The sequence below is a fragment of the Geotrypetes seraphini genome, chromosome 11 (assembly GCF_902459505.1).
Source record: "Geotrypetes seraphini chromosome 11, aGeoSer1.1, whole genome shotgun sequence".
Classification (NCBI taxonomy): Eukaryota; Metazoa; Chordata; class Amphibia; order Gymnophiona; family Dermophiidae; genus Geotrypetes; species Geotrypetes seraphini.
In genome coordinates this window covers 35,820,404-35,847,135 of record NC_047094.1, presented here as the reverse complement: position 1 = coordinate 35,847,135, position 26,732 = coordinate 35,820,404, and the positions used below count along the sequence as shown (strand labels likewise).

The window sequence follows — 26,732 nt, the reverse complement described above, 5'->3', positions numbered from 1 at the left end:
GAAAACAGAGGGATGCTCTGGAAAGCACACAACAGAACAGTAATGTGCTGATTATAGATATGCATGGCCAAAAAAAAAAAAAAAAAGTCATTTGTATTGGTTTATCTTCATTTTTCCCAATTTTCAGCCTTTGGGATTTTTTCAGTTCATTTCATATATATCTTTTTAATGCATACATAGTAACATAGTAGATGACGGCAGAAAAAGACCCGAATGGTCCATCCATTCTGCCCAACCTGATTCATGTTAAATTATTATTATTGTTTTTTTTTTTTTCTTCTTAGCTATTTCTGGGCAAGAATCCAAAGCTTTACCCGGTACTGTGCTTGGGTTCCAACTGCCGAAATCTCTGTTAAGACTTCCTCCAGCCCATCTACACCCTCCCAGCCATTGAAGCCCTCCCCAGCCCATCCTCCACCAAACGGCCATACACAGACACAGACCGTGCAAGTCTGCCCAGTAACTGGCCTAGTTCAATATTTAATATTATTTTCTGATTCTAAATCTTCTGTGTTCATCCCACGCTTCTTTGAACTCAGTCACAGTTTTACTCTCCACCACCTCTCTCGGGAGCGCATTCCAGGCATCCACTACCCTCTCCGTAAAGTAGAATTTCCTAACATTGCCCCTGAATCTACCACCCCTCAACCTCAAATTATGTCCTCTGGTTTTACCATTTTCCTTTCTCTGGAAAATATTTTGTTCTACGTTAATACCCTTCAAGTATTTGAACGTCTGAATCATATCTCCCCTGTCTCTCCTTTCCTCTAGGGTATACATATTCAGGGCATACATTGTATGCAAGATAAAACTGCTTTAAGGGTACAAATAAATTATAAATACATTAATTCATAGGCAAATATTCAGACAATTAATTTGCATGCACTAGCATTTTCTTGCATCCAAACAAACCGAAGGCGTATTAATGAATGGGCACCCCTAGCTCTGATTTACGTGAACATCTGCTGAAATGTGTGTACAATGCTGGGTCTTTGAGAATGGTTTACTCTTCTGAATTTACATGGAGTGCACAACTATCCATCTGTCTACAGTTGCCAATGATCAACACAGTAAAATCTCTTTTTCCAAGAGTTAAGAGTTTTGCCAGTGCATTTGCTTTATGTTCATATTTAAATACAACAGAATCCATACAGACCAGCAAAGAGGTCCATTTTGGAATAATGTATATGGCTGGAACCTGAAGGCTGCTGGATACAATGAGGGAAGTTCTATAATATTGTGTGCCAAACCTTGTTTACATTCATTTACCCCGTCTTTACTAAGGCACGCTAGACGATTTAGCGCGCCTTAGTAAAAGGACCCCTTATTCAGGTACTCAAGGTTTTCCCCTGTATGTCCTGGAGGGCTCACAATCTATCTAATGTACCTGGGGCAATGGGGGGGGAATTAAGTAACTTGCTCAGGGTCACAAGGAGCAGTGTAGGTTTGAACCCACAACCTCAGGGTGCTGAGCCTGTAGCTTTAATCACTGCACCACAAATAAAATAAATAAATAAAGTTAGGTGTGCAAATATGGACTCTCATTAGTATTCTATATCCACAATTCTGCGCAAAACTACTGTTATAAAATTGACAATTAGTGCCCAATGTTTGGTGCTTAACTGTGGGCGACCTTTCTTGAATTTACCCCAATTCTTTATAAGGTCAATATTTCATGCTGTTTTATTCATCAAACCTATTACTAGGTTCTATTAGACATAGATTGATATATTATTTTGATTAGTGGCCCTCCAGCTCCTTGCATTCTTCTGATCAACATCTACTTTTTATTCCTTCTCATTTGCAGATCCATTCACACCCCGCCAGATCAACCTGTTTTTCGTGATTGCCCCTACTCAATGGAGCCTTATACCCTTGGATCTTGAAAACACAACTTTTCAAAAAAAGCTTTCAGTATTACCTAATTTGGACCTGAAGACCTCATGATGCAATTCAGTTGTCAATTATTTGTGGGCCCTGCAATTTGATTGTCGTCTTGTCTAATCATTTTCTCCCTATTCCCTTCCCTCCTTTTGTCCCAGTTAGGGTTAATTTATTCCTCACCCTTGTCCCCATTATAATAAAAAAATTTGCAACCTAGCTTCATGCTATGTCATTCCACTACTCTCACTCTCTCTCTTGTATATCTTTTTATTTCATTCTTTATAAGCCACTTAGATATCAGTGATTTGTGGTATATTAAATAAATTTGAACCTCGAATGTTCACCACTGACCCGTTTACAGGCCTGAGCCACAGGTACAGTTTCTTGTCCAGTAATAAAATGCACACTGAAAAGTTGGAAAAGCCTAAATGTTGCTTCATTAAAGCATCCCTCTACTCTATAGCTCATCTGACTTCAGATGATGCGAATCTATGATACCAACATTTATCCAGTGCAACAAACCATTGTTGACCCCTATGGATTTACATTGCTGTTACAGAAATGAAAAGCAAATTTTAAAAAATGTATTAGGAAAACAGAGGAAGGAGAGGCAGGGGGCAGAATCAATCCAGACCCACACCCAGGTCACAAACCAAGCCAGTGGGGTGGTAATTAATGTTTCCAATAAGAACTTAACACCAGTGGAAACTTCTCCTTTGTCCCCACACAATCTTTTGACCTTTTCCAGTTTAATATAGACATGGAAAAGTTTATCAGAAAATTATATCTAAGATCTTTCTTTTTGGGTAAGGAAGATACATTAGAATACACTATTTTGAATCCAAAATCTCATTGGTATCCACCTGTCCCCATGGATGATAATATTAAGATCTTTAAAGAATGTGTTATGAAAGAGATAGAACAACTAACATCCAAAAGAACTCATGCACATTATAATTTAAAGAAAGAAGAGAAAAAAGCATTATTGAATTTATGTGATGATAAGGATGTTATCATACATAAAGCTGATAAAGGAGGGGCAATTGAAGTTCAAAACAGAGTAGATTATTACAAAGAGACAGAAAGTCAGTTGTTGGATAAGAATGTTTACCATGTAACATCCTTAGATCCTACTAAGCGTCTCATTAGTAAAATAGATAGAATTGTCTCTGAGGGTGTAGAAGTAGGTTTCTTAACAGAAAAGGATAAGAGGTATTTACTGAATAAACATCCGATCACCCCAACCTTCTACACTCTACCAAAGATCCATAAAAACAAGGAACAGTCACCAGGACGTCCTATTATGTCCTCTAGAGGATCTGCACTAGAGCCCCTTTCTTGTTTTGTTAATTACTTTTTGAATCCTATGGTTGAAAATAGTCCTTCCTATATTAGGGATACTAGTCATGTTTTAAATTTGCTAACAGAGATACCAGTAGAAGATTTTCCTTTTATTTTGGTTTCTTTCGATGTAACATCTCTTTACACCTCTATACCTCAGAATGAGGCAATTGAGGTAGTGAGAGAATTTTTGAATATGAGAGAAAGACCTCACCTCATTCCAACTGAGTTTCTAATGCAATTAACATCAATAGCATTGAAGGAGAACTATTTTTTGTTTAAGGATAAATATTATATTCAAAAAAGAGGTGTAGCGATGGGAGCAACCTTTGCTCCATCGATAGCAAACTTATACATGACAAAATTTGAATCCGATTGGATCAGCAAGTCTCCTTTCTTTGACCATATTTATTTATGGCGTAGGTTCATAGATGATATTATCATGTTATGGAAGGGTCCTGAGCATGCTCTTAAAAGCTTTGGACATTGGTTAAATTCTTGTGATGATAATCTGGATTTTACAATGACACCCCACACACCCCCTCGGAGCGCTTTATTTATTTATTATTTTTTTTTTTTTTAGAATTATCTTTATTAGCAATTGCAAAGGTTAAAGCTTCCTTTTAATCCTGCGCGCATTTGTCTTAGCGTTTTTGTCTGCGCGCGATTGACTGGCGCACTTTAGTTCCGTCACCCAGCATCACAGATGTTCAAGCCATGACAAAGAGTGCAAAATGTCAAAAAGGTAAACAAGAGGAAGGAGCTAATGGAAAGAGGGTCAGACAGTAGCCCAAAAGGAAGTCTCTTTGAGTTTCCCTCTTTCCCAGAACCCTAATTGTTGAACAAATACAGTTTTCTAAGACATTGAATCCATTTATTTTTAGGACAATGAGAAACAAGAATGCCTCATTTGCTCCCTCAACTGGCACAACTACAATATTTCTTGTTGCCCCAACCTGAAAGATGTGCTGCATCCTTCAATAAGTTATTCAGGGCAAGTGAAAAAGACAACTTCTTGCCAAGCCGCTTAGTGATGTTTCCAGAGAGAACGATAGGGTTGCCCTGTTTTGTCAGCTTTACCTCCAGCTGAGTTGTGTACCTCTGTTCTCCACTCACTGTTTGCAAGCCTGTCACGCCCTAAAAAGAAGAAAAAATGCACTTAATGAAATGTAATATTTTCATTTCCATGGGTCTATAATATGGGGAAAAAAAAGCACTAAACAGTAAATAAATAAAATATATGCATCAATATTAAAGTCTGGGGACCCCTGCAAGACGCTGTCCCCCCAAATCTCATATAGGTCACCCAAAGTTAGCTTTTTAAAAAAAATTATTTTATTTATAATTATGCAAATATTCACAAAAGTAAACCTTGTTTAAAGAAAAACAAAGCTTTCAATAAAGAACTATAATATTAACACCCCCCCCCTTTTACAAAACCATAGCGTGGTTTTAGCGTCAGCCACAGCAGTTACAGCTCCAACGCTCATAGGAATTCCTATGAGCATCAGAGCTGTTACCACCGCGGCTGGCAATTTTGTAAAAGGGGGAGGGGGGGTATATTCTCTCACATATCAAAGGAAAAAATTAAGCTCTTAATTAGACCCAATTAAACTGAGGGGATGGATTTAACAAAGGATAAACTAGAGCTTCTCTTTAAAGGCAAATCAAAGTTAGATTCAAATTTAGATTTATTATTATTATTTATATGGTTATCTAGTTGGAGAGAACTGAAGAACAAGTTCATTTTCTCTGCTGTATTTATTCTATTTTAATGGACACTCTGGAACTTTTGTTGTATTAGACCACTGTATCGTGGGGAGAGGCACGTCCTGTAGGAAGTCAGCCAGCGCAAATGACTCTCCCTCCTCTTCTCGCACCTCCCCTCTTCCTGGATCCCTCCACCAAAGCAGGTGGCAGACAGATGGGCCTCCGCACATGTATGAACGTCAACGCGATGATGTTACACATACGCATGACATCATCATGTCGAAGACCGCGCACTTCCGGGTGCTTTTCGGCCGGGGCACTGAGTTTAGTGTGCCACAGGTCAGAAAGTTTGCGATACACTATATTAGACAATTATAACAGTATTTTTATTATTGGAATTAAAATAAAGTCCTTCTTTAAATTAATAAAAAGATATATAGCCAATATTGCAAATAGTTTCCTAGCTGCAAATATCGTGTTCCCTAATCGATCTATGTTAAGATAGAGGCCAGCCAAATTATGGTTTTGTTTCAGCTTTGGTGCCAAAACAGGTTCAAAATTCTAATTCAGCTTGGTTTCAAACGAACATGCCAGCACATCCTCAGCTGAAGCTAAAACTACCCCAACAACCAAAACAATTGCCTACTCTCTGCCCCCCATCCAAAACTACCAATGCCCTCCCATCATCCTTAGGCTTTCCCTAGCCCTACCTTAGGAGCCCTGGAGGTCTAGTGGCCTAACCACAATCGCGCCTACTGAGACCACAAGGGGAGATCCACAATCGCGCCTACTGAGACCTTCCGCAGTAGTTTCATGAGATTGCTGCCGAAGGTCATCACAGCAGCCATTTTCAAATTGGAGTCAGCATAGGCAGGAGCAATTCACGGTTGCTCCAGCCTATGCCGACTCCAATCTCAAAATGGCTGCCATAACTTTCAGCGGCAGTCTCATGAGACTGCCACTGAAGATCTTGGCAGCCATTTGGATAGCAGAGATGGCAGGAGCAGGAGCGATTGTTATTTATTAGCATTGCCAGAGGTTGTGGTAAGAGCGGATAGCGTAGCTGGTTTTAAGAAAGGTTTGGACAATTTCCTGGAGGAAAAGTCCATAGTCTGTTATTGAGAAAGACATGGGGGAAGCCACTGATTGCCCTGGATCGATAGCATGGAATGTTGCTACTCTTTGGGATTCTAGAATCTTGCTACTCTTTGGGGGTTCCGGAATCTTACTTACTCTGAGATAATGGAATGTTGCTACTCCTTGGTTTTGGGCCAGGTACTAGTGACCTGGATCGACCACCGTGAGAACGGGCTATTGGGCTTGATAGACCATTGGTCTGACCCACTAAGGCTATTCTTATGTTCCTACAGTCTGAGGGAAAAGAAGGCTAATGAATAGCTGCATGTGTATGTGTGGTTTGTGTGTCCATAATAACGAGGCAGTGGAACATGAGGATTCTGACAGGCATGATTTTTTCATATCTGTAGAATGGGGCATGAGTGCTTCATAGAAAGTAGGTTCCTTTATCTTTGGGTGAACATCTTTTATCAAATTATTAATTTTATAAGGGACAGATAATGGCAGAGCTCTATACTGTAGATTGGGTAGTTTATTCCTATATTCAACAGCAAGTTCTATTATTGCTTTTCTTCAGAGGAACTCCCTTACTGCCTTGAGAGCTCAAGTATATTCTTGGCAACAATGTGAAATATGACATCACTCTGAGCTATAGTCCATGATATAATTGTTTATGTTCTTCCCAATAAGCCAACGCCAAGGAGACTTTCAACCAAACCAAATAAACTGAAAATACTCTCCAAAGAATAAGTGTAAATGGGAGATTGTTTGAAAGGGGATGAGAAGAGGCCTCTAAAAGATTAAATTCTGCATCAAACCTTTTCTAACCAATTGGAGTTCAATGTGTCTTGTAAAATATTTCACATCCATCTACATTTTTCACAGTCTGTTGTCAAAAAATTAATTAATTAAACTAGGCATTTGGTTCACTCATCTGCATGATCTATTTATACTTTCAAATTAAAAGAACAATTACAGAAATATTCAAAAAGTAATTAAGGATAAGAAACCAAAAAGTCTTGACTGCATAAGCCTTTGCATTCCTTGACTCAATACTTGATGGAAGTCTCTTTTGTAGCAGTGATGGCCATGAAAAGTTTAGGAAAAGTATCTACCAGCTTTGCATGGCAGGGCAATACTATTTTTGTCCATTCTTCTTCGCAGCTTTTTCAAGTTGGCTGGGAATTGTCTATGGACTACAACTCACAATTCAAAAAATATTCAAATTCTGCTCATCTCCTCATGAACAGTACAAGCATCTTTCAGTGCCTGACACTTTGGGCCAGATTCTATAAATGGTGCTTACGCTAGGCATCGCTAAGCACCTAGCAATGCCTAACTAAAATCCACAGGCACCCCAAATTATGTTAATTAGCTTAAACAGTGTGGTAATTGACTGCACCATTGAAGTTAATTGACATAAATTAAAAGAGTTCTGCGCAGAACTCAGAGCGTGGCCTAGCGATGCTTACATTGAGGCACCCTCTAACGCCTAACGATGCCTACCTGAAAAATAGATGTGTTGATGAGCAGGGAATAGGGAAGGTAAACTTAGGCTTTGCTAGGTGTGCGAGATAGGTGCTTGTAAATTAGGCCCAGTAAAGCCTAGCTTAATGAACAAGTGCCTACCTCAGCATTGCCTAGCAAGACCTAAGTCCACTTAGGTCCACCTAAGTCCACTAGGTGTGATTCTACAAGTGGTTGATTGACAACAACACACAGAGACGCCTACAATGTAGGCATGCTTAGGCACCATTTACAGAATCTGACCCTTTGTTTAAAGTAACAAGTTTAGTGGTCAAATTGGGCTTGTAAATAGCAGGTATATCTTTGGTCGCTATTAATCGACCAGTGCTGAATATAGACTTAGGTGGTTAATGCCAGCTAAAAGAACCCCAGATAGACAATGCCAATCACTGGAAATGGCCTGGGATTAAATATCCAGGCTCAGTGCCAATCACAGGCGTTAGCTGGGATGCCTCTCATGGTCTGAATATCAGCCCCATAATCTTCATGACCAAAATTTTGAAATGATTTTTTAACAGAGGACGTACCTTAATATAATACACATCTCTGTCATCTAAGATCAGTTCCAAGTGTCCAATCCATGAGTTTCTTGAAGCCTCAATTTTTCCTGAGAAAAATTGAGGAGAACAAAGATGTATTAAATGTGTATACTCCTGACAGAATATGACAATAAACTCTTCTATCCGCAGTATAGATCAAACAAATCAATGATGTCTCTTTTGAGCCATTTTCAGCTACAATATCAATATGAACCAGAAATTTTTAAAAGCCTGTGTTATGCATATTATTTACAACCGAAACATTATCCAGTTAGCTTAGCAGGGTTTAAAGAAGGCTTGGATAATTTCCTAAAAGAGAAGTCCATAGGCTATTATTGAGATGGCTTGGGGAAATCCATGGCTTATTCCTAGAATAAGCAGCATAAAATCTGTTTTACTACTTGGGATCTAACTAGGTACAGTGGTGCCTCACACAACGAACTTAATTCGTTCCAGGAGCAAGTTTGTTATGCGAAAAGTTCGTTATGTGAAACGCGTTTTCCCATAACAATACATGTTAAAAAAAATAATTCGTTCTGTAGCATAAAATATGCTAAGATGACATAAAAAAAGATAAATTTTTGGTTATTATTTTTATTTAGATACATCTAAAAACATAATTGTTTTTTAAAACAACACACATTTTTTAAATTTAAAGACAGACTAAGTAGAGTCTAATTTTACAGTGAGAGAGGGCAGAGTCTCAGCGGCAAAAACTGGGACTTAACTGTTCATTTTTTTTTTTTCTACCGTGTTTCCCCGATGATAAGGCAGGGCCATCAAATAAGACAGCCCCCCCTTTTTAGAAAAAAATGTAAAATAAGGCACCCCCCCGCAAATAAGCCACCCACCGATACCTGCGCTTACCCGAATCGGGTGGTACGGTGGGTGACTCCGTGTGGTCCCTGGCACCCCCGACACGATCGGGGCAAGAGGGAGCTCAAGCCCTCTTGCCCCCCCGACTCCCCGACACGATCGGGGCAAGAGGGAGCTCAAGCCCTCTTGCCCCCCCGACTCCCCGACACGATCGGGGCAAGAGGGAGCTCAAGCCCTCTTGCCCCCCCGACTCCCCGACACGATCGGGGCAAAAGGGAGCTCAAGCCCTCTTGCCCCCCCGACTCCCCGACACAATATCGGGCCAGGAGGGAGCCCAAGTCCTCCTGGCCACGGCGACCCCCTAACCCCACCCTGCACTACATTACGGGCAGGAGGGATCCCAGGCCCTCCTGCCCTCGACGCAAACCCCCCCTCCCCCCAACGACCGCCCCCCCCCAAGAACCTCCGACCGCCCCCCCAGCCGACCCGCGACCCCTCTGGCCGACCCCCACGACACCCCCAACCCCCTTCCCCGTACCTTTCTGTAGTTGGCCGGACAGACGGGAGCCAAACCCGCCTGTCCGGCAGGCAGCCAACGACGGAATGAGGCCGGATTGGCCCATCCGTCCCAAAGCTCCGCCTACTGGTGGGGCCTAAGGCGCCTGGGCCAATCAGAATAGGCCCGGGAGCCTTAGGTCCCTCCTGGGGGCAGGGCCTGAGGCACATGGTCGGGTTGGGCCCATGTGCCTCAGGCCCCGCCCCCAGGAGGGACCTAAGGCTCCCGGGCCTATTCTGATTGGCCCAGGCGCCTTAGGCCCCACCAGTAGGCGGAGCTTTGGGACGGATGGGCCAATCCGGCCTCATTCCGTCGTTGGCTGCCTGCCGGACAGGCGGGTTTGGCTCCCGTCTGTCCGGCCAACTACAGAAAGGTACGGGGAAGGGGGTTGGGGGTGTCGTGGGGGTCGGCCAGGGGGGTCGCGGGTCGGCTGGGGGGGCGGTCGGAGGTTCTTGGGGGGGGCGGTCGTTGGGGGGAGGGGGGGTTTGCGTCGAGGGCAGGAGGGCCTGGGATCCCTCCTGCCCGTAATGTAGTGCAGGGTGGGGTTAGGGGGTCGCCGTGGCCAGGAGGACTTGGGCTCCCTCCTGGCCCGATATTGTCGGGGAGTTGGGGAATCGGCGGGGCAAGAGGGCTTGGGCTCCTTTTTGCCCCGATCGTGTCGGGGAGTCGGGGGGGCAAGAGGGAGCCAGGCGGAGAGAGGGCAGTTAAGCGCAGTGCCTGCGCGGAAGGATGCAGCTCGGGCGACTTCGTTGTGTGAAACGAAGTTCGTTGTACGAATCAAGACATAAAGTTCGTTGTGCGCAGCGTGCGCTGTGCGAGGCGTCCGTTGTGTGAGGCACCACTGTACTTGGGCCCTGGTTTGCCCACTGTTGGAAACAGGTACTGAACTTGATGGACCTTCGGTCTGTCCAAGTATGGCAATTCTTATGTTCTTATTAATCCAATCATAATATAAAGAGATTAGGTTCTTACCTTGCTAATATCTTTTCTAGTAGATAGGTGTGTCATTCTGGACAGTAGGGTATTCTTCCCATGCTTACGAGTCATGCAGAAGGAGCCCACTCCAGGATTTCAACTCTTCCTCCTTCTCCAAAGGGCTCTGCTGTCCCCTTCAGTTTGTACCAAAGCACGTGATAGTCCTATATAGAAACACATAAGAAGGAGGGATATGGGAAAACTCCCCAAATACATTTCTGTTCTTCTCTAAAAGAAGTATAACAAACATGGAATGGGAAATGAGAAATCAATATAAAATAATCAAACAATGTCCAATAGTAATTTGGAAAACTAGAATAGACAATAGAAAAAAATCAAATTATGCCCAAAGGGTCTTTCTCAACTTTCCCACAAGGCTTTGCAAGTTATACAACATGCTGTAGTAGTACTATGCTTTTCTCTATTTTAAGAGTTTTTGAATTAATGACATTGGAACAATTTTTGTGGTCTGTTGATGTTTTGACTGTGGTATTTGATATATTAATTTCTATTGTATTATAAAAGCTTTGGAAAGCTTTATATGTCATTAATAATATTGGTGGATATATGTGAGATTTACAACATCTGGTATGTAATTTTAATAATAAATGTGTATAAGTCATGGAATTTACTTTATGAAAACAAATGTTGGCGGTACTAAAGGAGAACATATACTTGGTTTTGTTTTTATTATAGTTAATTTATTCTTATAATGAAAAATTTTGATCAATATATTACATTCAGGGGCATGATTTAAAAAAAACAACAAAAAACCTTAGATGTCCAAAAACCATATAAATCGGCACTTGGACGTCCTACTAGTCAAAACTTCCAAGTGGGCATTTTCAAAACTGACTTTCTGGATGTCTAGTGGGACTTCTTACCTGCTGTGCGTCCAGAGCAGAAATGGGGCATGTTGGAAGGCGTGCTATGGGAAGGCTTTGGGTGGGCTGAGACTTGGATGTCCCGCAGCTATAATCGAATCTTTCCTAGGATGTCCAAGACAGAACTTAAACGTTTTCAACTACACCTGTTTGAGAAACGTCTAAGTGCCAAAAGGGTACCCAAACTGACCAGATGACCACTGGAGGAATTAAGTAATGAACCTCACACACTCCTCCAATGAAACAGTACATACCTAGCTCTAGAACAGCAGCACTTGGTATGGGAAAGCCTAGTAGAGTAACACACAAGTTTCTTAAGTCATCAGGCGGGTGGGCTAGTGAACCATCGAGAGGAGGAGTAAGGCTCAATAGCCACGCTAACCACTACATTTATGGTGGAAAGTGTAAGTCCACCAAAACCCTACTATACTGCCTTATAGGTGCCACCTGCAACCATGAAGGCTATTGGGGTGGTGGATAAATGGGTATAGTAGGTTTGGGGAGACTTTTGGAGGGCTTACCATATATTTCATATATTATAAGGAAGTTATGGTGAGAGGTACTTCTGACACTGTTTTTGTGAAGTTAAGAACATAAAAATAGCCTTACTGGTCCATCAAGCCCAGTAGCCCGTTCTCACGGTGGCCAATCCAGGTCACTAGTACCTGGACAAAACCCAAATAGTAGCAACATTCCATGCTACCGATCCAGGGTAAGCAGTGGCTTGTTCCATGTCTTTCTCAATAACAGACTATGGACTTTTCCTCCAAGAAATTGTCCAAACCCTTCTTAAAACCAGCTATGCAATCTGCTCTTACCACAACCTCTGGCAACACGTTCCAGAGCTTTATTCCCTAGAGGTAGGCCTTGTCAGACAAATCTGATCTATTTCTTTGACTGGGTGACCAGAGATTTGGAAAGAGGGAGTGCGCTAGATGTGGTGTATTTAGATTTTAGCTAAGTCTTTGACAGTGTTTCACACAGACGTCTAATAAATAAACTGAATGCCCTCAGGATGGGTCCCAAAGTGAAGGGCTGGGCCAATAACTGGTTGAGTGGAAGGCGACAGAGGGTAGTGATCAATAGAGATTGCTTTGAGGAAAGGGATGTTACCAGTGGTGTGCCTCAAGGTTCTGTTCTTGGGCCTGTTCTTTTTAACATTTTTATATACGATATTGCTGAAGGGCTGTCGGGCAAGATTTGCCTCTTTATGGATAATACCAAAATCTGCAATAGAGTAGACATACAGAATGGTGTGAATAACATGAAGAAAGATCTGGTGAAGCTTGAAGAATGGTCTGAAATTTGGCAGCTAAAATGTAATGCTAAGAAATGCAAGATCATGCATTTGGGCTGCAAAAATCCGAGGGACCAGTACAGTTTAGGGGGTGAAGAACTTATGTGCATGACAGAAGAGCGGGACTTGGGTGTGACTGTATGTGGTGATCTTAAGGTAGCCAAACAGGTAGAAAGGTGACAGTGAGATGACTTGGTGGTGCGACGGGTGCCACGTGATTACGGCCTATTGCTGTTGGGAGATCAGAGGGAATTGCTAAATGGGGGATTTACTCTCTCACACAGGAAGTTCTTGTGCACGGCACTCCTGTTGGTAAAAAAAACTCTTGCTCAGGCACTGGGTGGAGCAGACGCCAGCCTCCTTTCCACAATGGCTACAGTTGATGACGGAGGTTGCTTCTTTTGAAATACATACTTACTGGTCCGCATTCTCTCTTGATAAACACCTTTATGTTTCTATATGGAAGGCGCTCCAGAGGATGGTTGAAGGGACCGTCCCTGTGGACCAGCCGCACTCTTGATTGGCTGGATCTCTGGGGCGCCATATTGTATACTTACTTTCAAGCCGGTGTTTTTAGTATGTGAATGGATGGGGGTATGTGCGGGGATATGTGGGGATTATGTGGTGTGGCTAGTATGGTACACCTGGCTGACTGATGCTTATTGGAATGGATGTGAGTGTGTGAGGGGGGGGGGGGTCTTTTCTTTCTACTATAAAATGGTTATAGCAGCCTTAGTTAGTTCTCTAGGGGGGTATCTGCCCTATTGTTAGCCGTTACATAGAGTCTGCTATAAGATTTGCTATTATACCCTTGCTTCCCGTGGGTATTCTGTTGACGGGCATGGCCTTGCTGATTTATTCTAATAGTTTACTGTTGCCATTCCTGGACTGTTTGCACTGTTTTTGTATACCTTTGTTTTATGAATTGTGTTTCTTGCTGTGATTCTGGTTGCAATATCAATAAAAATCATTACAAAGAAAGGTGACGGTGAAAGCTAGAAGGATGCTAGGATACATAGGGAGAGGTATGGCCAGTAGGAAAAAGGATGTCCCTGTATAAGACTTTAGCGAGACTTCATTTAGAATATTGTGTACAATTCTGGAAGCCGCACCTTCAAAAAGATATAAAAAGGATGGAGTCGGTTCAGAGGAAGGCTACTAAAATGGTATGTAGTCTTCATCATAAGGACAGACTTAAAGAGCTCAATCTGTATACTTTGGAGGAAAGGCGAGAGAGGGGAGATATGATAGAGACATTTAAATACCTACGTAATGTAAATGTGCATAAGTCAAGTCTCCTTCATTTGAAAGGAAACTCTGAAATGAGAGGGCATACGATGAAGTTAAGAGGTAATAGGCTCAGGAGTAATCTAAGGAAATACTTTTTTTTTTTTTTTAATTGATCAATTTTAATAGTTAACAATATCAAATGATACCAAGGAAAAAAAGGGTTTCTAACAACAAATTAAAGGTAATATACAAACACAAATAATCCTTTTCAAGTCCACTACAATGGGGAGCAATGCTACTTACAAACTAACAAAAGTAAGGAAAATTAAGAGATTGTTCTTGATTCATATGAATCTAGACATTCCCAAACAAATTTGGGACTATGACATCCTACTATTTCCTCAGTGGTGAAATCATTAAAGGCAAAAATAAAACTCATTTCTGTTCTCGAGCTATTAGAAATTGCTGTAACTGAATGGGATCCCAAAATACATATTCAATGTCTTGTATTTTAACAATATATCAGAAGTATGTCCAGATTATATTTTAATGTTGAATTCTTGAAAACCTGACGCCTCAGCCCCACCACTCCACCGCAATGTTCAATTCAAAAAAGCGGGAAGTTTAATGTGGGAGCCTCATCATTGGCTGTCGGGTTTGTAACAGTTTTTGCTTATTTATTTTTTATTTACTTTTTCAATTCTATTAAATTTTAAGAACCTTTTAAAGAATAAATATTGTAAGACTCTTCAATTCTTAATTTTCATAGTATAAACTCTAAAAGTTATTTATATACTCATTTATAAACATTGCGGTGGAGTGGTGGGGCTGAGGCGTCAGGTTTTCAAGAATTCAACATTAAAATATAATCTGGACATACTTCTGATATATTGTATACTACCAGTCTGGGTTACATCACACAACTATCTTTTTGCCACTCGGTTTGCAAGTTGTATTTTAACAAGACATTTACATGGAAATTTTAAATAAAAAGATGCCTCAAGTGCTAAGATTCTTGTTCTTAATTTTAAAAATCCTTTCCTTCTTAGCTGCGTTGCTCTTGAGACATCAGGAAAAATCCTAACAAAATCTCCACAGAATTTAGTCAGCCTATTTTTAAAGTAAAGTTTCATTATCAATGTTTTGTCTATCTCACTCATGCATGTTATTACCATGGTAGACCTATTCTGGATCACATCCTGAGTATCCTCCAGAAATTCTGTCAAGTTTATTTCTTCTGTTACCAGTTGATCTACCTCCTGGTCGGATTGTATTTTCTTTTGCGGGATATAGTAGGAATTATTTATTGGGAAATTCTCCGCATTGGGTAATCCCAGGATTTCTTTAAAAAATTTCCTTAACAATATTTCAGAAGATAACAAATGAGTCACTGGGAAATTAACCAAGCGGAGGTTCATCGCTCTATGCATATTTTCCAACATTTCTATTTTAGAATGTAACATCGTGTAATCCTTAACAGCACATACTGAGACAGATTGCAATGTATTAACTTGAGTTTCAACCCCACTTAATCTTTTATCCAAACAATTTAAGTTAGAATCCACATTCTGAAGCTTTTGAGACACAGAATGAGAATAGTCCAAAGTTTATTTCACTGATTCTCTGAGAAACCCTTCAACTCTAGAAATACCTAACCACAAGTCTTTAAGGGTAATATCTTGTTTTTCCTCTGTTGGTGGTTGATCTTCTGCTACACCTGAGAATTCAGGTGGTTTAGGTATTTCAGTAAAAGCTAGTTTACTTGTCTGAGTAGCCTCAACCACTAAACCAGTGGAAAGAGCGGGAGTTATATTCCCGCTACCTCCAGATACTGGATGAAGGGGGGGGTGTCCTTTCAAGGGGGCTCAACGATGCTCCTGATGTGGGAGAGTTTATGTCAAGTAAAGGTTGTGGTGGAGTTTCTGCTGGAAATATTAAATGTCTGTCCAAAGGACCAGAAACAGCAGGGGTTGAGCTCTTGGGCTTGATTTTCCGTTTACCCATATTATCAAAGTTAAAGTTATACTATCTGAGCTCCCCCTCCCCAGCTCCACGTTGCTCCAAGGGGCTTCCAAGGGGCGGGACCTGCCCCTTAGGGCACGCGGCTGCGGCCGCACCGCGGCAGCAGGCAGGAATTTAAAGAAAACGAAGGGGGACGGACCTGATGACGTCAGGGGTCCGTCCTCCACAGTGCCTGCCCGAAATTCTCTCCGGGGCCAGCCGTCGCAGCGGACAACACGGGGCAACAGAAGAAACACTCCTCCAACGTCCAAGCACAGATCAGCAGCTCCCCCAGGAAATACTTTTTTACAGAAAGGGTGATAGATGCGTGAAACAGTCTCCCAGAAGAGATGGTGGAGACAGAGAACGTATCTGAATTCAAGAAAGCCTGGAATAGGCACGTTGAATCTCTTAGAGAGAGGAAGAGGTAATGGTTACTGTGGATGGGCAGAATGAATGGGCCATTTGGCCTTTATTGGCCATCATGTTTCTATGTTTCCTATTGGTTTTAAAAGTATTTCCCTGTAACTTCAAGTGTCCCCTATCATATCTCCCCTCAGCCGTCTCTTTTCCAAGCTGAAGAGCCCTAACTCTTTTAGTCTTTCTTCATATGAGAGGAATTCCATCCCCTTATTATCTTGGTTGCTCTTTGTTTTGTTTTCATAAAAGTTCATAGCGGTGCCTTCTAATGTGCCCTAATGTTCTGTTAGTAAAGTAATAATTAGAGAGGCTCTAAAGTCTCTTGACCCACTGACCTCAGAAATGCCTAGGGGTATGTTCATTAATCTTCAAAGAACATACGGACCAAGAACGGCACCCATAGTCGTCATAGGTCACTATAATATTAATTAGTTTTATTTATTCGATAACTTATATAAATATTTAAAGTATCAAAAAGTACTCATCTTTTGTTTTTTGTTTTCATCTACGCGGGTGGGGGTAGGCACTCCGACATAGACTATGTTTCGCCCATACGGGCTGTATCAAGGAATCCCCCTGCAATAGTAACATTTTGTTAAAGTGATTTAGCTTTATAATGATTTTAAAGCAATAAAATAGAAAAAGCATTCTACAGTACCTTATATCCAGCGACTCATGCTTCCCGCTGTAGAGTTTTATATCAGGAAAACATGGCCGCGGCGTTTAAAGCTATAAATAGCTATACTCTAGCGTAATGACGTACATCTAGCGTCAGACACACCTCCCGTCCGATTTCCCCACTATATCTTAGTAAAGTAAAAAACTCATTCAGATTAAAGAGAACCACTCGATTTCAGCGTTAAGTCCTAAGGGTATAACAGTATTTAGTCTGTAGATCCACTTCATAGAAACATAGAAACATTTCTTTAAACTGTTCTTTAAAATTTAATTTATCTTTAATATTTCCACCCTCCCACCCACTATAAACCTGATCTATGACCCTCCATTTCATATCTACAATTTTATGTTTTTTCTCCCTCCAATGTTGAACAAGGGGAGCCTCTAGATTCCCTGTATTTATTCTAGATTTATGCTCATTTAGACGGATATTAATTTTCCTGCTTGTTCGTCCAATATAGAGCAATTGACAGGGACACCGGATCATATAGATGACTGAAGAGCTCTGACAGGATGTATTCGAACGGGCTCGATAGATAATATTAGTCCCCAGATCCTTCCAAGTGGAGCCTTCCAACGTTAAATCGCACCATTGGCACTGAGCACAGGCTTGATGGGTAAATGCAATCATGTCATCTCTTCTTTTGATTTCATAGCGGTGCGTGGATAGAAATTCCCCCACTGTCCTTCCCCACTTATAAGAGACAATAAGGTAATCTTGAAATTGAGGGCTAAGTTGAAGAGTCCGCCAGTGATTTTTAATTATTGCAAAAAAAGCAGTACTTAAAGGCATATATGGGAGTACCATTATTAGCTGTTCATCTAAAGGTTCTATATTTTTCTCCTTAAGGAGAAGAGATCGTTGAGCAAACTTTGCCCTAAGGTAGGCACGTTTGACCGATTTGCGAGAGTAACCCCTCTCATAGAACCGGTCACTGAGAAGCTTAGCTTGTGTTTCAAAATCTTCATCAGAAGAACAGAGTTTCCTAATACGTAGGAATTGACTCACCGGGATGTTAAACTTCAGAAAAAAAGGGTGAAAACTAGAAAAATGGAGGAAATGATTTCTATCCACTTCTTTCCGGAATAGCGTTGTTCTAATTTGTTGTTTCCCATCTTTCATCAAGAGGATATCAAGAAAAGAGATATGGTTTTCATGGTAAGTCATAGTAAACAGCAGGTGAGGGTTGAGAGAGTTCAGCCATGTTAGAAAATCATTCAGTTCGGATTCGGATCCGTCCCAGAAAATCAGAATATCATCCAGATATCTTTTCCAGAGGATAATGTGTTGGAAATTGAGAGCAGGAAAGACTTTAGATTGTTCAAAATGGGCAACATATAAACTTGCTACAGATGGAGCCAGAGTAGCCCCCATTGCCACACCCTGAGTTTGCTTGTAGAAGTCCCCATTGTACCAAAAGAAATTCTCTGTTATTACTAGCCTAGCTAGTGCTAGAACCCATTCATATTTAAATCTGCCCAGATCTATCTGCATAAGAGTCTCTTTTATAACATCCAAGGCAGCCTCTTGGGGTATTTTTGTATATAGAGATGTTATATCCAAAGTCACAAGAAAGGTGATATCATCAAATTTTTTGTGTTTTTTGTTTTCTTCCAATATACGTAGTAGATGGGCTGAATCCTTTATATAAGATGAAATTTTTGGGACTTCAGGTTTTAGAAAATAGTCCACAAATTTAGACAGTGGTTCTAGGATTGATCGTCTAGTGGATACAATTGGTCTCCCCGGGGGGTTTTGAAGTCTTTTGTGTACCTTAGGCAGCATATAAATTTTCGGGGTGGATGGTCCTACTTCTAGAGGGAAATCAGCTTCCTTCTGAGTCAAAAATTTCCTTTGCATACCTTCTTCAATGAGTTTTTCAATTTCCAATTTCAACAGCTCTGTGGGATCTTTATCCAGCTTATTATAGGCTAGAGAATCCAACAGTTGTCGGTTGACTTCCATATTATATGCTTTTCGGTCTTGTACTGTAATAGCGCCCCCTTTATCAGTTCTCATTATCATCACATCAGAGTTGTCACAAAGTTCTCTTAGAGCGAGCTCTAATTTTTTTGAGAGATTATAGATCTTATTACCTCCATAGTATTTTTGTTCTAACTCATTAAGATCTTTCAGTACTAAATCTCTAAAGGTAAGTAAAAAGGGTTTAATAAACCCAGGAGAGCACCATTTAGACGGTCTTTTCATAATTGAAGTATCAAATCCTGGAGGATTTTCTTCAAAAAATACCTTCAGTTGGAGCTTCCTGAAAAACCGAAAAAAAGCAATCCTCATTAGAAATGAATCATATTTCGCTGTGGGCACGAATCCTAGGCCGAACTGAAGAACTTGAATCTGAAGATCTGAAAGTGTGGTTGAAGAGAGATTGATAATCAATGTTTCTGATATTGTTTTGAGCGCAGGCTCGGGCCGGTTTGATCTCGAGGTCTCTGTTTGAACTTCCCTCGTCCTTTGGATGGTTCGTTTTGTTTTAGAGACGACGTTGAACTTTCTTCCGTAGTTGATTGTAGACTAGAGCTATCAGTAGTTTCACCACTACTTCCATCTGAAGTCCCGGAGGATCCATCAAAAGCCACCTTTTTAATGGTATTATATGGCCCCTTTGGGTTTCCTCTTGGTTTGTTCCCCATAGATTTTTTCATCCATGTATATACCCGATCATACTGGTAATCGCGTTCATCACGCTTAAATTTCTTAATCTTATTCAGACGTAAGGAGTCTTTAAAGGCAGAAATTGTATCATCCAAATATTTTCTCTTTGTCACAATATCTTCATTATCTATTTGTTGTTCTGATTGAATAGTATGTTCTATATTCTTAATCTGTTCACGTAGTTCAGTTTCTACATTGGAAGTAGTTTCAACCAATAATATCATTAGATCTCTACTGCATTTGTTTAAAATAGCCGTCCATTTATCCATGAACATCTTGTCCATGGTAAATGTCTTCGGCTCCTTGAGAATTCGAAGACCTCGAGGGATCATGCTCTTTCGTAAGTAATGAACTAAGGTACTTTCATGCAACTCGGCTCGAGTCAGCCTCTTCCAAACATTTTCTAAATCTTCCCAGGAGCTAGTTGTGTTTTCCTGATATAAAACTCTACAGCGGGAAGCATGAGTCGCTGGATATAAGGTACTGTAGAATGCTTTTTCTATTTTATTGCTTTAAAATCATTATAAAGCTAAATCACTTTAACAAAATGTTACTATTGCAGGGGGATTCCTTGATACAGCCCGTATGGGCGAAACATAGTCTATGTCGGAGTGCCTACCCCCACCCGCGTAGATGAAAACAAAAAACAAAAGATGAGTACTTTTTGATACTTTAAATATTTATATAAGTTATCGAATAAATAAAACTAATTAATATTATAGTGACCTATGACGACTATGGGTGCCGTTCTTGGTCCGTATGTTCTTTGAAGATTAATGAACATACCCCTAGGCATTTCTGAGGTCAGTGGGTCAAGAGACTTTAGAGCCTCTCTAATTATTACTTTACTATTTGAACTCTTGGAGGGGTTCCAAATATAAGAGCCTGATATAATTGATTTCTAATGTTCTGTTGGCATGTCTGTGTGTCCAGTCCATTAGAAAGCTGGCCCCTCCCATGTCCAAATGGGCTTCATTTGGACATTTTCAACTTGGATGGTATTGTCATCGAAAATGGGGAATAAAGTTAGATGTCCAGAGGCTGGACATCTAGTTGGATATCCTGGGGGCCAAGACGTCCAACTAGATTTTTTTTTTTTTTAATTCGGGCGTCCAGCATTTTCAAAAATGAACCATTTTGGAAGTCCAATTTTGGACGTTTTGCGGAAAATGTCCAAAGTTGGACTTAGATGTCCAATCGAAAATGCCCCTCATTGTCAGGCTATACTTTGGGAATAATGTGACTCTTTCCATTGTCAAAGTTTTCTTTGCCACTGTGATTATTTGCCTCTCCTTTTGCATTCATTAGTAACCTAGTACATGACAGCACACAAAGACCAAATGATCCTTCCAGTCTATATAGGTGTCTTCATCTCTAGTTTTCTTCTGCTTTGGGTAGATAAGTATCTGAATTTCTGTACTCCCCACCCCCTGTGTTTTTAAAACAAACTTTCAACCTTGTTCATACTACTACCCATATTTCACCATGCACAGACTATGAAGCCCCGTGCCAGAAAAATATTATATAATAAAGTCCCCAACCGGGGAAGAAATCATGCTCATTGCTCCAGGATGATGCCTAGTGGAAGGATTAAGGTACATGTTGAGGTGTTCCGGAAGGTGCCCTGGACAAGGACAGCCACTGCAATGACAAGTGTACTGATGAAGAGACGGAGGATAAAAAATAGAAAGAAAATCCTACAGTAGTAATAAATGAAGGCTCATGAAACAAGATTTCAGGCCTGATTATGACTGAGCTGGAAGGCCTAAAGGAGTATGAAGAAACTGCCAGGTAAACTCCTCCTTCCTTCTGGCCCTTACACAGCAGTATAGTCAGAAGACAAATTTGAGTGGGCCAACAGATGGAAAGGGTGAGTATAATGCATTTCCTCTCCACTACCCACTCCCTCCCTACTAACACCACCAAACTTAGCTGGTGAGGAACTCCAAGCCTTACCAACTGAAGACATCCTTAGCTTGCTGTTGGAACATCAAGGCAGTCAATACCAGGGCTCCCAGCCACTGACGCTGGCACACAACACATGTGCAATTCTCCTGCATGAACTGATCATCTGCAGACTGCCAGTGCTAATGACTGGGAACACAGCCATTGATTTCTACTGTATTCCGACAGCCATGTGTTTGGTGAATTGGGGATATCTTCAACTTGCAGGGCTTAGGAATCCCCACCAACTAAACCAATGGTGTGTGCTGCTGCTAGGTGATACTGAGATGAAAGCGGATGGGCCCAGGCCCTCCCACTTCCACCCATGGCTTTGCCCTAACCCATAAAAATACAAACAAACCCAAAACACGATAAGGACTCGTCAGATGACAAAAGGCTGAAATGTGTGTGGATGTTTAGTATGAGTATAAAATGGGACAATGTAGCTTTTCAGCTTTATGATATACCTTCCATTTGGATCTTCTTTCTGGGGTGTACAAGTTGTATTCTGAATTTTTTCTGTGGCACATTGAAGATCAGGTCAACACCAATCTCTCTCTTCAGATAAGACTTCGGAGTTCCCACAAAGAAATGTAGGACTGCTTCATTTGGAATCCAACTGTCCTTCTAAAAAAGTAATAAGATGCAGATTGATCCAGTGACTATGGAATGAAGAAAACCTTTCTGCCCTACATCTACTGAAAGTCTGGAAAGCAGGACTCAACATGTTCTGCTTCTGTATTTCAATAATATCATAAATTAACCCACTATACTTATGTTATCACTCAACAGGGCTTATCCAAATTATTATCTTCTCTTTTATTCAATAGGGAAAAAAAGCCTCAGAGTCAGAGCCAATTAACCCACACGGGTCACAAAAGTGATGTTTCACTCGGCTCACAATGCAGTCATCAGCAAAAACTCTTTATTTTATTCTTTTTTCTGTTATTGCTTAAATATTTCTTGATTATAAAACTATACTTACTGCGACCTGTGCATATTTTAATTATTATTAAAAGATCCCTATATTATCAATCCTTATGTTGCAAAAATAACATTAAATAAGGAAACAGCATTTCAATCTCTATCCATATATGTTGATGGAGAAAAATTCAAGTTTCAAGTTTATTAAAAATTTGTTATCCCGCCTTTTCAATATTACAAAGCGGCTTTACAATAAAAAGTAAAAATAAGGTAATACCGACAAATTAAAATTAAAGGCTAATATCCCATAAAGACTGGTATAAAAACACACAGACCAACTGACACGAAAGGGAAAAGGGTAAAACTACAATCAGTTGAAAGAAAAGGACATTTAAGGAAAAAAACAAGAGGTAAGGATTACTCAAGATTTTCCCTTTTTCTGCACCGCTGTAATTGCCACAGAGTCTATGCTAATGATCAAATAAATTGTCCTTAAAAGGTCAATCATACAGTAAAGGCATCTTTAAAAAGCATTGTTTTTGAGCTGGTCTTAAAATTATCTAGCATGTGGATTTCACGTAGGTAAGTCGGTGTAGAATTCCAGAGCGTGGGGGTGGTAACAGAGAAAATATTATTGCGCATAGTATTAATAATTTTTAGTGATGGAATTGTTAGCAGATTTTGATTGGATGACCATAGACGTTTAATGTTTGCTTCTCATGATTCCTCGATTCTTTAAATACAGTGGTCTCAGCATTTGTTCCAACTCCCACCAAACCCAATCTAGGCACACACACCCCTCACCCCTTCTTGCCACTACTCTAAGAACATAAGAATAGCCATACTGGGTCAGACCAGGATCCTATTTCCAAGTCATATGTACCTGGCAGACACCCAAATAGCAGTAACATTCCATGCTACAGATCCCAGGGGAGCAATAGCTTCCCCCATGTCTTCCTCAATAGTAGACTATGGATTTTTCCTCCAGGAACCTGTCCAAACCCTTTTTTAAAAAAAAACCATTTACACTAATTGCTGATACTACATCCTCTGGTAACCACTTCCAGAGCTTAACTAGTCTCTGAGTGAAAAAAGATTTCCTCCTATTTGTTTTAAAGGTATTTCCATGTAACTTCATTGAGTGCCCCCTAGTCTCTCCCTCTCTTCTACCCTCCCCCCACTCCTCCAAGGCACTCTCTTTTTCAGTCTCCTTTACTCCTCTTCTCTCTTCTATTCAGCTCCTTAACTCTTTGCCATGGCTCTTCCTAATGGCCAAGATGAGGTGCCATGTATTGATGCTCTTTGGTTTCACCTACTGACATCTGCATGAGGGAGCCATGAACACACCACCCAGTAGTGACAGGCGGCCCATATTTCTATTTGTGATTATAGATAAGGCTCAATTTAAGCAATTTCATTTTAACCTCTGGAAAGCAAATATCGGAAAAACATCAAATTAGCAATAGCAGTAAAATTGATCATTGGAAGTTATTAACCAAACAATGACATTGGTCTTGAATGCAGGGCAGACTAGCTTGAACAAAAGATTCTACAGCCATTTCCTACCTCAGCTATGGAACCAACTACCCACACAGATCAGGTCGCTAGACTCATTAATGACCTTCCGCAGAGCAGTAAAGACTTTCCTCTTCCGCCAATCGGGCAATTAAAAACTGCCTCCTCAATATACTTCTCCTAGTACTCTTCGCTATGACCAGTCTGGTCTCTAGAATAATTTCTGCTATTGTCTACTGTAACCTATTTGTCATGACTAGTCTGTTTTCAAACGATTGTGAATGTCTACTTGTAACCCGTTCTGAGCTTCTGGAAGAACGGGATAGAAATCGAAATAAATAAATAAACAGTCCATCAGAAGCCAAATTTCCAGGCAACCATGAAGCTTCCAGGATAACTAAATAGAAACAAACTCTTATTATACCTCAGTGGCTAAATCTGGATGGAAGTCGAAGAGAGAGAGTCAAATGCTGGATTTGGGGGGGTGGCGGGAAGAAAGAAGATAGAATTAGTGAAAGACTGGGAAATAAAAGGAAGTAAAATAGGAGATCAAGAGTGAGAGAAAGAAATGGAAACCTGTAGATAGATACAGTAAATAAGGGAAATTGTAAGTGGTATAGTAGGAAAGAATTAAATCTGGAGAGAGACAGAAAAATAAATTGAAGAAAGCTGAGTGAAAAGGGAGAAGAAAGGAGAGAAAAATGACAAACTGACAGGAAATCTTGACAAGAGAGTTAAAAGGAAGAAACCAGAGACTGGGATCAACACGATTAGAAAACGGAAATGGGAAAACGACGGATGTAGAAAATATAATTTTAGTTTTAGAATAAAGTAGCATGGTATCGCTGTTAATAAATGTTAATAAATAATGAAAAAGACATGGTACAGCAGAATATTTGGGGAGGTGATCGCAAAAAAGAGCAGGAATTGATTTTTCATCTTGACACAGAACCTACTGGACTGAATGCTAAACTTGAATGGCACAATTTGTATTAATATTACTAATATTATATTGAAAGTAATAATATGACTTTGAGATCATTAATAGGGCTGTGCAATTAGAATCTTGAAGGGAACTGGTTTCACCAACATGACTCATAAGCATTTGCACCCCTAAGTGACATCTTTTTCAATGTAATTAAATATTAAACTGCATTTTTTTCAATATTTTTCTAGTATTTCTTTAACAGTTTAAATAAGGGGCATGGTCTTTAGTTTGGCGTCATTCATGACATCACATGCCACTACCGATAAACAATGGAATGCACTGAGAATCAAAACACAAACTGCAGACTATGTACAGGATGCAGGCATTGTTTATTAAACCAATAAAAAATGCAGTGAATATACAACCTTATTACCAACCAAGGGACCCGACACGGTCCGTGTTTCGGATAACACGCCTTCCTCAGGGGTCCATGGTGGTTAAGGTATGAAACAAACCGCAAAAAAAGCTATCAAACAAGCACCTGTGTGAGCCAAATGTTAAAAAAATGTACGTCACAATACGTTGGATTCCTTTTTTATGCATTGAGAATCGCCATACTTGGGAAACGCACAGTGAGCAATTTTGCCATTCATAAGTAAGTTTTTAACCCATGGAACTATCTAAACCCCCCTTTTACAAAACTGTAGTGCGTGTTTTAGCGCTGGCTTCGGCGGTAACAGCTCCGATGCTCATAGAATTCCTATGAGCGTCGGTGCTGTTAATGTCACGGTGCTAAAAACCACGCTGGATTTTTGTAAAAGGGGGTGGGGGGACCAGCCTTTTAATGTAATGTAATTTATTTCTTATATACCGCTACATCCGTTAGGTTCTAAGCGGTTTACAGAAAATATACATTAAGATTAGAAATAAGAAAGGTACTTGAAAAATTCCCTTACTGTCCCGAAGGCTCACAATCTAACTAAGGATACTTTTTTGATTCCTGATGTTAGGTGAATAAAGACAATAATAGACAACTATAAACTAAAAAAGGACAGTTCTCTAATCTAGGCTTTAACATTTATGTTGTACTCCTTACACATGTTTATCAAGAAATCCCTGAAAAAGTCTTAACACTACAAGTACCTTCCTTCCTCCCATCTTCTTACTGACCCCCGAATCAACCTGATTTACTCTTTACTCGCTCTGGAAATGACCAGAGATCTTCTTTTGTAACCCACCTTCTATAACTCTTTTGTAATCCGCCTTGAACCGCAAGGTAATGGCAGAATAGAAATCTCTAATGTAATGTAATAATAGTAGCATTTACAGGCATATAGGATTGCCCTTCACATGTTCATGTAGTCTCTTTCATCAGATTCCTGTTTCATCTATGAATTAAAATTAGGACATTACTGTATAGCTATGTAATAACTCAAGTCATAGCCCATGAGAGTGTAACTGGATTCCCTCCACGCTCAACACACACTTCCTTTATTTGTTCTGGTTGCATGTATCGGTAGTTCAACAAAAAATGCTTGGCAATACCTGAGGAATATAGTTATAACGAGCTTCAAGCAAAAACTGTTGTAGACCTTTGTCCTGCTTTCTTAGGATCAGCATTGCTTTCACAGGTCCAGACAGTGGAAATGAGAGGCCACTTACAGATCTGGGGTACGACATTTCAGAACAGAACTGCCAACCGAGCAACTTAGACACTGATGGAGAAGGAAAAGAGGCATCATAATTATTTGACTGAGTTGAAGAAATATCATGACTGCCTAGTAAATATTCCAGATAAGATTGTCCAAAAGC

At 40.5% G+C, this 26,732-nt stretch overlaps 1 protein-coding gene across 6 annotated transcripts in view; it reads right to left on the bottom strand.

Annotated features, from left to right (window-relative positions):
- LOC117369188 overlaps positions 1 to 26,732 on the bottom strand; it is a 293,723-nt gene that overhangs the window by 166,273 nt on the left and 100,718 nt on the right. For all 6 annotated transcript variants that reach the window (XR_004541095.1, XM_033963328.1, XM_033963324.1 and 3 more), the window contains 4 exons: positions 26,466 to 26,635; positions 22,021 to 22,180; positions 8,067 to 8,146; positions 4,182 to 4,362 (listed from right to left, as the gene is read on the bottom strand). Coding sequence is in view for 5 of the 6 variants with exons in the window: in XM_033963328.1 (XP_033819219.1) it covers positions 4,182 to 4,362; positions 8,067 to 8,146; positions 22,021 to 22,180; positions 26,466 to 26,635 (591 nt within the window). In the remaining variant the exon portion in view is untranslated. The remainder of the gene's footprint in view (positions 1 to 4,181; positions 4,363 to 8,066; positions 8,147 to 22,020; positions 22,181 to 26,465; positions 26,636 to 26,732) is intronic.